At 39.0% G+C, this 15710-nt stretch overlaps 1 protein-coding gene across 1 annotated transcript in view; it reads left to right on the forward strand.

Moving 5' to 3' along the window:
• Positions 801-15710, forward strand: part of UBE2W (ubiquitin conjugating enzyme E2 W (putative)) — a 67084-nt gene continuing 52174 nt past the window's right edge. Inside the window, exon 1 of the mRNA XM_005689071.3 lies at positions 801-903. Within this exon, the coding sequence (XP_005689128.2) occupies positions 802-903 (102 nt within the window). The 5' untranslated portion in view covers position 801. The remainder of the gene's footprint in view (positions 904-15710) is intronic.

Consider the following 15710-nt stretch of genomic DNA (forward strand, 5'->3'; position numbering starts at 1 on the left):
AATGACCACAAGACTGCCCACCATGAAACAGGCTTCAGAGGAGTCTAGATGTGATACAAGTGTATACAAGTGTATATTTTAACATGACACTGATACATTAAAAACAATTTCACGTCTAGGGTCAAATCGCTATAACCAAATGTTAATGCTATTACAACTTAACTATTACTGACACACGGGAAGTTTCAACTGAGGGTCTAGGGTTAAGGGGAGAAATTGTACATGAAAGAAAAACTTCAAAACGTTCCCTTTCCCCTCAGGCAAGTTTCGGCTCTACAAATCTATCCTTTCATTTAAAATATCCAAGTGCTGTTCTGCCCTCAATTCTTATTGTAGAAGGAAATCTGTGTCTCTCTCTTCCCCAAATTAGGGATATGAGAAGCCTTCCGGGTCCGTAAAGAACAGAAAACAGCCCAGCAGGAAGTTTCATCTTGCCCAAAGCTGTGAAAGTGGGCATGGTGGTGTGGAAAGAAAATACGAAGGGTAAAATCTGTAAATCTTAACACCTGTGGTTGGGAAAACAAACAAAAACCTCACGGGCCTGGATATCATCAGGATCTCGGGGTATAGACAGAAAAAACCAACAACCGTGGTTCGGGTCAGAACCCGAGCAGCGTTTCCTAAGTGATCAACGTAGCCAGTGGGTTCTGTGGAGGCGGGAGAGCTCTATGCGACCGAAGGTAGGGACAGCGCCATTCACCGAGCCCTCGCTTGCCCCTCCCCCGCCCGGGCTCATAGCCCGCCAGCCAATCCCCTAGCGCCATCCCCTTCCCATCGGAGGCCCCGCCCCCCGCGCCCGGGATGCTGGGCCCCCGCGGCGTGACGCGAGCACGGCAGCTCCGCCCCCTGCGTCTCTGGCCTCGCCGGCCTTGGGGGGATGGTTCCATCATGGCGTCAATGCAGGTAAGAGGAGTTTGCAGCATCTGGGCGGGCTCCGTTGCCGCGGGGAGGATGAGAGCCTTTTCTCCGGGGGTGTGTCTGGGACTCTGGGGCACCCGGGCGGGCTTCGGAGCGGCCCCGGAGACCGGTCCTTCTCACCTTCAAGGCGTTGGGGAGGGGTGAGAGGCGGCGAGAAGAATGGGGGTCTCGGTCGGTCGAAGCGGACACCAGCCGGCCGGGAAGTTGGGGGATAAAGAAGGCTAAAGGGGAGGAAGGGGCGAAGTTTGATGTTGGCTCCGCGGCGTTGGTCTCGAATCACCTCCGGCTCACACGGACGACTGTTGCCTGCCTGCCTCCGGGCCCAGGGATGCCTTTTCCACCGCGGTCCCCGGCTGGGCGGAAACAGCTGCTCTCGCCGTTGTCGCCGGGGCAGGGGCGGCCCCGAGAGGGGCTGAGTGTGAGGAGCCGAAAAGGCGTTCTGGGAGAAGGCGGCTGTTCGCAAAGGCGTTTCGCGGCCTCGACTCAGGCCTCCCACGCCCGGGCTCCCTGGCTGAGAAGTCCCTCGACTCTCCTTTTGACTCTTAGTCCTTTGCCTCAGGGGTACCTTCCTCTATCAGCCTTCGCACTCGCAACCAACAGAGGTCCCGCAGCTCTTTTTCTCACTCGCCGAAGCGGCCCTGAGCCCCTCAGAATCATTTTCCGCCTAACAGGCTATCTCCCCGAAGGACGGATCACCAGCCCCTTATACCTCCCGGGATAGCTCACCCTCCAATCTTTTTATTTCCTACAGTGCCCCACCCTTGCGGTCGCGGTTAGGCTACAGCCCTTTGCCCTTCTTCCCCAGACCTTAGTGGCACCTTAGTTTGGTAAGAGGCATTTGTTAACCCATGTTATAGCTACCTGACTTGGCAACGCGTGGTTTTCTGGTTTTCCAACTTAATAGACTCTTTTTTCTTTTTCCAAATCCAAAGAGTTGTGTTTGTTTTTTTTTTTTTAACAAAGATGGCATCCACAATTGCAGTTTTGTAGAGATTAACTCTGCGTTATCAATAGCTTGCATTTAATTTATAGATGAAGACTAGCTCTGTCAAAACAGAAAGAGAAGGCAGAACTCCCCTTTGAAGTGTCAGCTGAGCGCTTTTTAGTTTTAACAGCATCTTAAAGAGACCACGTTTTTCTTAGAAGGATTTTATATGCTTTTGTTTCTAGAAGAATAAGCAAATTTCCTTATCTCTCTGCCGATTTTTTCTCTTTTTAGGCGAGAACAATGCTTTTCTTTTAGCTCTTTTCTGCATCTTCTTCCTTTTTTGTGCACGTATTTGCTTCACATTTACTTCTGTGCTTTTGTGTTATCTGTCCCCTTTCAGCCTTTTTTCCGTACAAGACTCTTTTTACCTTTGCTTCTCGCTCTGGACTTTACTGCAGAATCGAAAAAAAAATGTATATAACATTCCTAGTTGAAGAGATGTCATGAAACAGTCCAGAGAAAAAAACAAAAACAATTTCAGGAAACATTATACTTTACCATAATCTCCCCAGAGACTTTAGAGAGGTTTCGTCATTTGAGGCCAAAAAAGGAACTGTAGAACAGGAGTTGAACAGTAGATCGGCTATGTGACCAATTTAAGATTATTTGTGTTAAGATTAAAACTATTCTTTTTAAGAACAAAAAGATTAAAATCCGCAGTACTAGTGATGATATTGGTAGGGGAGTATAGGGATAACTGATTTGCTGATTAAAATTAGACCTTTAGTGTCTGGAAAAAGCAGATTTCAAAACTGAGTCAGTACAAAACTTAATGTTGATAGTCTGGAATTTTACATGGTGACTTAAGCAATAGACACAATACTTGGCAGTGTAATACTGCATTTTTCTGTGTCCCAAGTACCTTTGTCTTTTCACCCTTTATTCCTTTATGTCTTCTGATTAGAGGAATGGAAAACTAATGTTTTCCATTTTAATTAAAACTAAATTCTTTTTATTTGTATTTTAGAAGTACTGGATACAGATTCTCTGGTAGTATCTTTTTATTTTTTAAGTATTTTATTGAAGCATAGTTGATGTACAACATTTTGTTTCAGGTGTTCAACATAATGATGCACAACTTTTAAAGATTATACTCCATTTATAGTTATTAGTAAATATTTGCTATATTCCCTATTCTGTACAATATATCCTTGTAGCTTATTTGTTTTATATGTAGTAGTTTGTACTTTAGCTTGTACCTGTTAACCTTGTCTCCCTATGTCGCTCCTCTCACTTTCCCTCTCCAAAGATAACCACTAATCATATCTGTGAATCTGTTTCTTTTTTGTTACACTTACTAGTTTTACTTTTTAGATTTGATATGTAAATGATATTCTACAGTGTTTCTTTCTCTGATTTATTTCACTGAACATTATACCCTCCACATGCATCCATGTTGTTGCAAATGGCAAAGTTTCATTGTTTTATGACTAATATTCCATCGTGTGTGTGTGTGTGTGTGCACGCATGCACATGCATGCATCAACATCTTATTTATCTGTTCATTGGTTGATGGACACTTACGTAGCTTCCCTATCCTGACAACTATAAATAGTGCTGCTGTGAACATTTGGCTGCATGTATCTTTTCAAATTAGTGTTTTTGTTTTCTTATACATATCCAGTAGTGGATCATATAGTACTTCTAATTTCCATGTTTTTGGGGACCCTTCCTACTGTTTATCATAATGGCTGTACCAATTTACATTCCCACCAATAGTGTGCAAGGGTTCCCTCTTCTTTTATGTCCTCTCCTGATAGTATTTGAAAAATATTTTAATATAGATTAACCAAGCTTTTTGAAACACAGCACTTCTCTGTGTGGTTATTCTGCGTCTTTGCACAAAATTTTTTCCTGACTATCTTAATAACAAAATTTAACTCTTCAAGACAAATAAATTATACCTAAAACAGCAACTAGGTTATATTTGTTCATTTACGCAAGGGCCCTCTATGTCAGGTATTCATCTAGCTGCTGAGGATACAGCAATGAACAAAAGCAGACAAGGTTTCTGCCTTTGTGGGTGTAATAGTCTGGTTAGGGGTGATGGGTAAGAACAAAATGTTTAAGTTAATTGCTGTTATGTTAGATGGCTATAGTGCTATAGAGAAAACTTGTGGAAGGAGGTTACTAAATGTTTTTTGAATTTTAATTAGAGTTTTTAGGAAAAAGTAAGCTATACATGAATGCTGCTTTAACCGTGTCCTTGCCTAAAACATTTTCAGTAGATTTCTTCATCTTACCCACACCAGGGTATTACTGCTGATGAAGAGGTTGCTTAACCTGTAAGGGGAACTGTGTTTTAAAAGTATGCATATTATGCAAGTATATATAAGACTTACTTCCTGTAGTGATAAAGAGGAAATAATTTAGCCGTAAGGATCATCAGGATAGCAAGTACGAGTGGACTTTCAATTTCTTTTTTGGAGAGTATGTTGTTTTGTCTTTTTTGAAAAAAATTTATTGAAGTATGGTTGATTTACAGTGTCATGTTAATTTCAGGTGTGTAGCACAGTGATTCAGTTTTACATATGTATATGTAGATAGATATAAAGGGCTTCCCATGTGGCTCAGTGGTAAAGAATCCATCTGCCAGTGCAGGAGACACAGGTTTGATCCCTGGGTCGAGACGGTACCCTGGAGAAGGAAATGGCAATCCACTTCAGTATTCTTGCCTGGAGAATCCCGTGAACAGAGGAGCCTGGCAGACTACAGTCCATGGGGTCACAAAGAGTTGGACATGACTGAGCACACCTGCACATAGTGACTAAACAACAACAACAACAACAGCATAAGATATACAGCTATATCTGTTGTTTTTCAGATTCTTTTTGGAGAGTATGTATCTTAAAGCTGACATTGTAACTACTGTAGTATACTCTATCTGTGCCTTGCAACCTTTTTTTTACATTGTAGCACATGTAGAAAATAATTTTGGAATTGCACACCAGGGTGGATGAGATTGTTAGAGGGTGGATAAGATTGTTGGAGGCTGGAAGCACCTGGCTGGGCAGCTCACAGCAAAACATTGGGAATGAGGATCAGTGTTCTGGTACACCCATAACGCTGGGGAAACTTCTGCTCCATAGTTTTGCTAGAGTTGTTCTTCAGCATACGATTCAAGACTGTGGTTTTCAGATTTCTGTGAGCCCTTTGAGATGTTTTTTTCCCCTATTTTTGCTTTTTTTTCTTTCGTTTTTTTTCCCTGCTGTTTCTTCCTAGAGCAGACACAATCACCAAGTAAGATATGGTTAGATTTTGTTTTAAGAAACCATTCTTAGAGAATGGTGGGCTCATGATGGTACTTAAACTTTACAGGAGTTGAATAAATAGATTTACATTAATTCTGATGATTCTAGAAATCTTAGACTATTAAGTGGAAAGTTGGTCATACCAATTGTTTAGATTTAGCATTTTAGGGACTTAGATTATTTGGTACAGACTTTCTTAGAGCATTATTAGAGTGAATTTTTTATGTGATTCAAAACATTTCTTAAAAGTGGAGCAATATTAGGGCATTCTGTTTTCAGCTAAACCATAAAGTTGGATTTTTTGTGTATGTTTCTTTTTTCATTTTGTTCTTAATCTTTTTTTTCTTCCCCATGGGCTCATTTCATATTATAAAATGATTGATTAATTTTGCCTCCTGGATATATTTTCTGATATTAGATTTTAGCTGTTTCATTCAGACTTCTTTATGTTGGAAGTTTTTTAGTATACCTGGTATACTTTTCTAATTTGACCACTAGATTTATTAATTTTAGATAATAAACTACCTTTGATTTATGTCTTAAGATCTTAGATCATCAGTGTATAGTAGTTGATACTTTAGCAGTGATATAATTGAGAGAAATGATCAGTTGAATTACTCTTGTGGATTTTCCTCATTTTCTTCCTCTTTCTTAATTGGGTCTTATACTGACTCTTGGTTTGGCTAGATGGAGGGAGATTGATTTTGAATATGTGCTTATTTTTAGATGACTTAGAAGCAATAAATTATTTTGGGTTATTCACAACTCTGCATTGTTGTTTACTCAAATAGTTGGTTCTAGCGATTGAGAGAGAGTGTGGGTTCTTGAAAATGAAAGTGTTAGTCACTCAGTCATGTCCAGCTCTTTACGACCCCATGGACTGTAGCTTACCAGGCTCCTCTCTGTCCCTGGAGTTCTCCAGGGAAGAAGACTGGAGTGTGCTGCCATTTCCTCCTCCAGGGGAACTTCTGACCCAGGGATCAAACCTGGGTCCTCCTGCATTACAATCAGAGTCTTTACCATGTGAGCCACCAGGAAAGCCCGAGGGAAGTGATTGAGAGATGAGTATGAGTTCTTTCTGACATTATTATAGTCATATTACTTGACAGTTAGATTCCATATGACTATTTGTTGATATCATCATGAAGGGTTACAGCTTAATCAAAAGTGAAAAAACTGACTGTCATCACGGATCCTGAGGCTTACTAAGCAGTGGAGGCTTGCGGAGTATACCTAGAATTATAGTACCTGAGAAGGTTGACTAGATACTGGCAGGGAATGGGGCCAACATAGAGCTGTTGGAGCAAGTGCTGAAGGAAAAGGGAAACAGCAAAGAGTAGAATTGAAGATGTTCTGTGTCAGTGATAGACTTAAGTAGATAGTAGACTTCACCAAACAAAAGCATAAAGCTGGGGTCATTATCTTTTCTTAATTCTTACAGCAGTCATTGTGGTATTTTTCTTTTTGCTATTAATCAATTGTTGCTTTACAAGATGCCTTCTATTTTTTGTCCTAAAAGTGTTGGTTTGGATCTCTTATTTTAATTTTTTAGGTCTCTTCCACTTCTTTGGCCATAGATTCGATAAGAACCAAAAAAAAAAAAAAAAAAAAATCCTCTCTCATTGTCCCTTAAATGTGCACATAGTGATTACAGTGAGTGCTTGTCCATCACTTGACACAGCAAATTCTGCGTTAATTCTATTTTAGAGAAATCTAATAAACAGTTCTCTTAGTAGAAAGGTCGGGTACCTATAAAGAAATAATTTAAAATTCATTTTTATATTACATGTATATTCCCTTCAAAGCTGGCTTATTTTCTTGATTTATGTGTGCCATAACTTTAGTGTTTTTCAAAGTATTTACATTCTCTCTGGATTCTTACTCCAGCCTTGTAAAATGGGACATCAAATCCCATTTCAGTCTAATAAAAAGAGTGCTTTTTGATAAATAATCACTTATTTGAGAAGTGACTTACTCAAAATTTTATAGCAACTGAGTAGTGAAGCTGATGCTGTTAAGATGTAGGTAATGAACATACTAACAGGTTTGATCTTGTAGAGAAATCATGGAGATATTTAACTCTTCAGTCAATAATTTACCATTCACTAAAATATTTTATCGCTTCTATAGCTAAGAAAATGAGAGGAAAATGTTCCTTATATTTTAAAATATAAAGTTACTTTATGTGTCAAAATTTTTACAAAGGTTCTTTATGCATATACTTGATCGTTGAATAAAACTATAATGGCAAACCATTAGTGTTCAAAGATAGTCTTTATTCTTAAGAAGAGTTTTTAGAAGGATGATGTGGCATTTTTCTTTTTTAAAATTATTTTTTCTTATGCTGAGAACTCGTTTTACTTTTGGCTATGCTGGGTCTCCCTTGCCATGTGGGCTTTTCTCTAGTTTCAGAGAATGGGGGCTACTCTAGTTGAAGAGCACAGGCTTCTCCTGCGGGGGCTTCTCTTACTGCTGAGCAGGGGCTCTAAGGACTGTGGGCTTCTGTAGTTGCAGTTTCCCGGCTCTAGGTCACAGGCTCACGAGTTGTGGCAGAAGGGCTTGGTTGCTCCGCAGCGTGTGTGGCATGTGGGATCTTCCTAGAGAAAGGATCAAACCTGTGTCTCCTGCATGGGCAGGTAGATTCTTTACCACTGAGCCACTAGGGAAGCCCTGACATTTTTTTCTGAAAATAAACTAATACATAGTATTTATCTAGGTTGAGCCTTTGTTTAGATGAATTTTATTGCGTCTTTATATCATTGTCTGCTTCATTGTTTTATCTGTGAAATACTTCTTCATGTTTGTCAGGTATTTTTAAAATGTCTGTTTGATAGCCTTTATTTGTGAATGCTGTTTTTGGAGAACCACAAATGGTGCATGCCTTTGAGTTATTTTTTTCCTGAGAAAAATTGTATTCTCATTCAGTTGCTTTTATAAAAACTTCATTAGAAAAAAGCGCCCAAGATCTAGAATCGAAAGACCTGGATTCAGGCTCTGTTTCACTGCTTAACAGCTGTGTTGTACAAAAACCAGTGTGTAGTGTAGCAGTTAAGACAAAAGTAGGTGAGCAGAGAGGTAAGCATTCGTAAAACTCCTTTGTTTACCTTCCCAAACTTTTCTGTAATATTCCCCATGTGGTGCTTGGCAAAACTTGATTCTTCCAGTTGTTCAATTAGAAACCTTGGTTTCATCCCACTTCTTAGTCAAACCATCAGCAGATTCTGTTGACCTCTACCTGCAAAATAAATTAAGAATCCAACCATCTAGTCTTCTGGATCATTGTGTGTGTGCGTGCGTGCGTGCGTGCGTGCTAAGTCGCTTCTGTTGTGTCCAACTATTTGAGGCCCTATGGACTGTAGCCTGCCAGGCTTCTCTGTCCATGGGATCTCTAAGCATGAACACTGGAGTGGGTTGCCATGCCCTCCTCCAGGGGATCTTCCCAGCCCAGGGATTGAACTCATGTTTCTTACATCTCCTGCATCAGCAGGCAGGTTCTGTACTATTGGAGCCACCTGCATCATTACCTGATGTAAATCATCATCATATGTCATCTGCTAAGTTGCTTCAGTCATGTCCGACTCTGTGCGGCCCCATAGACGGCAGCCCACCAGGCTCCCGTCCCTGGGATTCTCCAGGCAAGAACACTGGAGTGGGTTGCCACTTCCTTCTCCATCTGTCATCTACATTGTATCAATAGCTTCCTAACTGGTTTCCCTGCTTCTGCACCTTTCTCAATTCATCGTTTAGATTCTTTCAGAACAAAAGTCAAATGTTACTTCACTCACATCCATACTGTGGCTTCCCTTTATTGGAAATATAAGCTAAAATCCCTGTTAGTGACCTAGAAAGGCCTTACATTATCTATCTCTTTCAGCACCCTCCACACTTCTCTGCAGCTACATGGACCTCCCTTTTGTCTTTGCCCCTGTTATTTTCTCTACTTGGAGTGCTCTTCTCCACTTATCTGATGGCTCACTTCCTTTTTTTGTCTCAGATCTTTGTTCATGTGTAATTTTCTAAGAGAAGCCTTCCTTGACGACCCAGTACAAGATAGTCCCCGCATCCCTGGCATTTGCAGTGCCCCTTAACCTGCTAAATGTGATCTTTATATGCCTGGCATATAGTTAATTAATACAGTGTTTCTGCTGGACATACCCCAGTGCCTGGCATGTAGACCTTCAGTAACTGTCAGTGGAATAAACACAGGTTTGAATTCAGATAAACTTTGTTTGAATTCTAGCTTTGCCACTTAAAATCTGTGTAACTTTTTTTTTTTTTTTTAAGCCATCATATGAGGTAAAATTACAAATCACTTCATGTCATAGATCTTTGGAACTGTTTGTGAGTTATAACTGTGTAGGCCTCTTATTTGTGTAAACTATCTCTGTCAGATATTCACTTAAAAATTTTTTGATTCCTGGTTCTTTGTTGCCTACCAACAAAGGCTACCAAAAAAGCAGATTTCCTTTATATGAAGTCTCTCCTTGTGTTTACACACCACAGGAAGCAGAGAGGAAGTATGATTTCTAATTTGTGTGTATTCTTTGCCAGTCCTCTTAAGAGTTTTTAGAGTTAGCCAAGTAAAATCTTGAGCCTTCTACATCAATTTTAAATGGCAAGTTCAGTTTTTTCCTTTTTTAAATTGAAATACATTAATGTATCATAAAACTTAACCTTTTTTTAAAGTATAAAAGTCAGTGGCATTTAAAATATATTCACACCCATGGTCACGAAAAGAATATATTCATAAACTCACCCCTAAAAGAAACCCCTTAGCCATTATCAGTCGCTTTGTTCCCAGTGTATCATGTTACCTGGTCCCCTTCTTCCTCTACTCCCACCCTTGGAAATCACTGATTTGTTTTCTATCCTTATAGATTTGCCTGTTTAGGGCATTTCATATAAATGGAGTCAGGCAACATGTGGCCTTTGGGACTGGCGTCTTCCACTCAGCATAATGTTTTTGAGGTTCATCCATATTGTAGCTTGTATATCAGTACTTTGTTCATTGTTAGGCTAATAGTCCATTTTATGGTTATACCACAGCTTGTTTATCCACCAGTTAATTGACATTTGGTTTGTTTCCTGTTCCTGTCAGGTAATTGACTATTTGTATTATTTCTACTTTTTGAATAATGCTGCTATGGGTATTTATAAACATGTTTTTGTGTGGACACGTTTTATTTGTCTTAGGTGTATACCTAGGAGTGGAATTGCTGAGTCATTTGGTAACTCTTACGTTTAATGTTCTAAGAAACTGCCAGACCTTTCCATGTCAGCTGTATTGTTTTACATTCCCATGAGCAGTGTGCAGAGTTTCCAGTTGTACATATTCTGGCTAATATTTGTTGTCCATTTTTTTAAGTGTAGCTGTCCTAGTGGGTGTGAAGTGATATCTCATTGTGGTTTCTCTTTGCATTTCCTTAATGACTAATATTGGACATCTTTTCTTGTTTTTTTTTTTTTTTTTCCTCTTTGCATTTCCTTAATGACTAATATTGGACATCTTTTCTTGTTTTTATTGGTACATTTCTTGGAGAAATGTCTATTCAAATCCTTTACCATTAAAAAAATTATCTTTTTATTGTTGACTTGAGAGTTCTTTCTTTGTATATTCTGAACTTATTAGACATTTGCTTTGCAAATATTCTTTTATTCTATGTTTGCACATTCTTCCTGGTATCCTTTGAAGCATAAATATTTTTAATTATGATGAAGTCCAGTTTTTTTCAATTTTCATTTGTATTTTTGTTTTGTGTCATTACTTAATTCAAGGTCATGAAGACTTGCAGTTTATTATACTTCTCTTCTGAGAGTGTTATGGTTTTAGCTTTTACATTTACATCTTGATTTATTTTGAGTTAACGTTTGTATATGGTTTGAGGCATATTTAGCCTTATAGCATTAATATGGCAAGTTGTTTTGTTTTGGAGTTGTATAGATCCACGATGAGGATCCATCAGGTTTGATAATATTCAACTGGATTCAAGTTATTTCTTTTGGTGAGTGCAGCTATTTATTATCTGTTTTCAGATAAGAATTTATATTGTAGCCCTACTACTAAAAAATGTGATTGTAATCCTAATAAACTATTACCAAGAATATAGTCATATGTTGACTTTTATTATAATTAAAATAGACATATCAACTTTGGTTTTTAAACTTGGAAAAGCATTGAGCCACTGGACATTTTAGAGGTCATCTAGTCCAACCGTCATACCTTTAAATCATTGCTGAATTTTCTGATTAGTGATCGTTGGTAAAATGTTTACTTTTGTACTTCATGGAAGGCATATGTTGAGCAAATTGAGTATATAGTTCTTTTTTAGTATATAGATTCTATATGAGAAAAAATGTCACAGAAAAAATGTCCCTTAGATAGGAAAATGAATTTAAAGATTGTAGTGGAGAAAATTAAGTAGCTGGGCATATTGGTGCCATCTTTGCTCTTTATATTGCTTAGTGGAAACCTCATAAATTCCTGTCTTTTGAGCTACCTTGATTTGATATTTCTACAGTCTATCCACATGATTCATAGATTCTGTACTTGTGAATCCACCTACTTGATAACATTTATTTGTAACCCTGAAATCAATTCTCAGGGTGCTTTTGTGGTGATTTGCACACATGTGCAGAGTGGGAAGGTTTGAGTTGCTGGGTGTGCATGTGCCCTGCTCAGGTGCACAGAGCAACATAGTTATACAATAAACAGATACCCTTCCTTGGGTCTGTTGCCACTTTTTTCACATTTTTGTGCTTGTGGCGATTTCACTGTTTAAAGTGGCCCTCAAGAATACTGGAGTGCTGTTCAGTCTGTCTACTTCCAAGAAGACTGATGTGTCTTATTCAGAAAAACCTGTGTGTTAGATAACCTTCATTTAGGCATGTACTGTTGCCCTTGGGTTCAGTGTTGAGTCAGCAATATATATTAAGAACTCTCTAAATAGGAGCACACAAAAACTAAGGTTATTATTAATTGGTTGAATTGTGAGCAGAGGATTACAGGAACCTAACCCTGTTTTCCCCTGGGAACAGTGGTTCACTATTTGCTAATTAAGTATTTGCTGTGACTTTATAGAATGTTACTACTGTGAATAATGAAAATTGACTATTTTTATTTAAATTTCAGTTCCCCTTTGATCTGAAATGTGTTGAAGCCATGTTAAAACTGGTAAAATGTAATGTCACTCTGATCAGGTTCCTTGTTCACCTTTTTCCAATTTCTGCTTTAGATACTGTGCCTCAGTTGTTGTTTTTTTTTTTTTTTACTTACCCACATAGTGCAAGTCAGTGATTTTCAATGTTGGCATTATGTTGAAGACACCTAGGGAGCTTTAACAACAACTATCCCCAGAGACTAATTGGTCTGGCATTCATCCTGGATATTGAAATTTTTCTCAACACCTTGTTAAGCCTGATCTGCTACCTAAGTTGAAAACTTACCTAGCTACAGTGGGAAATTTTAGCTGTACAAATTATGTAAATTGTATAAGATATAATACTTATCCTTGGACCAGATTTAGCGTTCAGGAGATGGTAGACCTTTCAAAGTTGATGCCTCTGGAGGGATCTTTTTAAGAACCAAAGTTGAGACTATGAAACTGTTTTATGTTCCTGGCTGATGAGGGTTTTCTGTAGTATCAGCACAAATGTTGACTACCTTGCAAAAATCTCTTGTTCTGATGGCTACTTTATACAAAGAAACAAAGTATCTGCTGTAAGAGTTTTTCTGGAGGAGGATTAGTAAAGGAAATACATTTGAGATGTGGCTGCTGGGAACTTGCCTCGTGGATGCCACAGGCCAGAACTGAGTTCACAGGCCTCCAGTGAACACCCTGCATGCTGCAGCCGAGATCCGGTGCAGCCAAATACATACATACATGTTTTTTAAAAAAGATGTGGCTGCTGGGTGACCCTCCAGGCTTAGTTGTGAGCTGAGTGATTCTTCTGTGCCAGTTGTGTACCTGGACAAACACATTTTGTATCAGGAATCTTTGGAGTTGAATGTGAATAGTTACCAATCTAAGCTTGTTGGGTTTTGGGGTTTTTGTTGTCGTTGTTTTAAATAATCTTAGGGGTCCTATATTAAAATGTAAATAGCCCTTGGAACATCAGTCTTGTTTTTAGTCTTTTGGCCATTATTGTTATGCAATAATGCATAACATTATGCAGCTCTCATGTTAGGCCTATGCCAAGAGCTTTTTGTCTGTTAAAATCACAGAGAATCAGGCTCTTTATGATTCTGGGGCCTGAGTCTATTTTTCCTGTCTTTAGGTTAAACTGGATATTACTGTAAACATGTAGGTTCTGTCAGTAGCTTTATACTTGCTATGAATACTTAGCAGCTCTTTTTAGTCTCTTTTTATAGTGAGCTTCCGTTTTGCATATACTTCCCTGGTGGCTCAGACGGTAAAGCATCTGTCTACAATGTGGAAGACCGGGGTTCGAGCCCTGGGTTGGGAAGATCCCCTGGAGAAGGAAATGGCAATCCACTCCAGTACTGTTGCCTGGAAAGTCCCATGGACAGAGGAGCCTGGTAGGCTACAGTCCATGGGGTTGAAAAGAGTCAGACAGGACTGAGCAACTTCACTTTCACTTTCCGCTTTGCATTCTGGGTAACTTTCACAGTTCCCAATTTTGTTCTCATTGTTGCTGAGTTTTTTTGTGTTTTTTTTTTTTGACTTATCTAGCTAAGTTACATACTCTTTCTACTGTTTATACTGTTTTTTTGAATTCACATTTTACTCAAAATCTCCATTAGTTCTTTAAAACTTTATACCTGGCATCGTGAATCCACCAAACTGAGTCTCAGTCTCACAGCTGTACACACTTTTTTTTACCTCGTATGTCCTCATAGAACTCTTTACCTCTTCCATAGGATTTTTCACTTCCGCCTTGTACTTTTATAAAGGTACTTTATTGATTTTTAAGTCACTGAGGGCAGTGTGCTACTGGTAGTAAGCACTCAAGTAAAAGTAAAGAAATACTTTTTTCAAAATAGGTCAGAAGTGATATCAAAATGTTGCCTTTTTGCCCTATCCTTTGTTTTGGCTTCTGCCCTGGCCCATTTAGGGCTTCCAAGGTGGCTCAGACTGTAAAGTATATGCATACAATGGGGAGATTTGTGTTCGATCCCTGGGTTGGGAAGATTCCCTGGAGAAGTGAATGGCAACCCACTCTAGCATTCTTGCCTGGAGAATCCCATGGGCAGAGGAGCCTGGGTGTGGGCTAACAGTCCATAGGGTTGCAAAGAGTCGGTCATGACTGAGCAACTAACACTGGATCAATTAAACTAAAGAATAGGAAAAAGTATATAGTGTTTTAAATTAATGTTCATTTCCTGTTAATTAAATGCATTGTTTCAACTAGGTTAACCTTTGGTTTGTAACTCTTTACTTTGAAGATAATGTTTGAGTGAAAGTCTTATTTGTATCCCCTTCTCCGCCCCCCACCCCCACCCCTCAACCCCACCATGGTAGGTTTTTCCCCTTAAGCTTCCAATCTACAACACTTACTTTGACAACAAATAATCTTAGGTCTTGCTTCATGGAGATTAAAATTCTGTGATTGCTCTCTCCCTAAGCCTAACTATGTTGTATCTCAGGATACTTCTCATTCTTGGAATTGTATTCCTTTTCCAGTTTTATTCCTAGAGTGTGTCTAGGTGTGGATCTGTCTGTCTCTGCCTGATGGAGGAGAAAGTATGAGGTGGTATGGGTGGAGGAGTTTTGATGTAAGGAGTCTGGTTCTCTAAGAAGTAGCAAAGGACGGAACATCTGTTGATGTCTGAAGTTCAGGCTGGGCTTCTGATCAGCCTTATTACCCTTAAACACAGTGTTGACTTAAAGAAAGACACAAAACCTGAGAGTTGTGAGTTTAAATATCATTCAGGGTCTCACTGAGTATGGTAGCCCCGGAGATAGCCAGTCAGCTCTGAGGAAACTGCTCCAAAGCAGTTGGAGAGAAGCCAAGTTATATATGATTTTTGGCTAGGAAATATTAATGCATGCATTCAGGCGTACATCTTGGAAAAAGATGACTGCTAATCACAAAGAAGAGATATACCAAGTGATGACTTTTAGTGCTTGTCTGTTTATGGAAAGATGCAAGAATCTGGCATCATTACATTTCTTCCTGAGGGCTTGTTTTATCCAGAGAACAGAGTTCCTTATCCTGTTTTTCACTCTGAATTCCCCTCAGATTATACTGTTGCTGGGCACACCTTAACACTTGTAGACGTGGGTGGTGAACATTAAGCCCTTTGTTCTATGTATGGTAGCGATAGTATTTTTCTAGTGACAGAGCTTTACTTCAAATTTTTTAAATTTAAAATATAATGGAAGAATTGGTCAGGTTGGACTACTTCTACCAAAAACAAAACAGAATTAGCACAAAAAACAAAAATATAATGGAAGAATTGGTCAGTTTGGACTAATTCTACCAAAAACAAAACAAAAATTACCTCAAAGAACAACCCCTACGAGGATATGGAAGCCCAGTTCAATCTTGGCAAGCCTCTAGTTTTCATATTAATGACAGTGATGGAAGTAGAA

The sequence above is a fragment of the Capra hircus genome, chromosome 14 (assembly GCF_001704415.2).
Source record: "Capra hircus breed San Clemente chromosome 14, ASM170441v1, whole genome shotgun sequence".
Taxonomy (NCBI): domain Eukaryota; kingdom Metazoa; phylum Chordata; class Mammalia; order Artiodactyla; family Bovidae; genus Capra; species Capra hircus.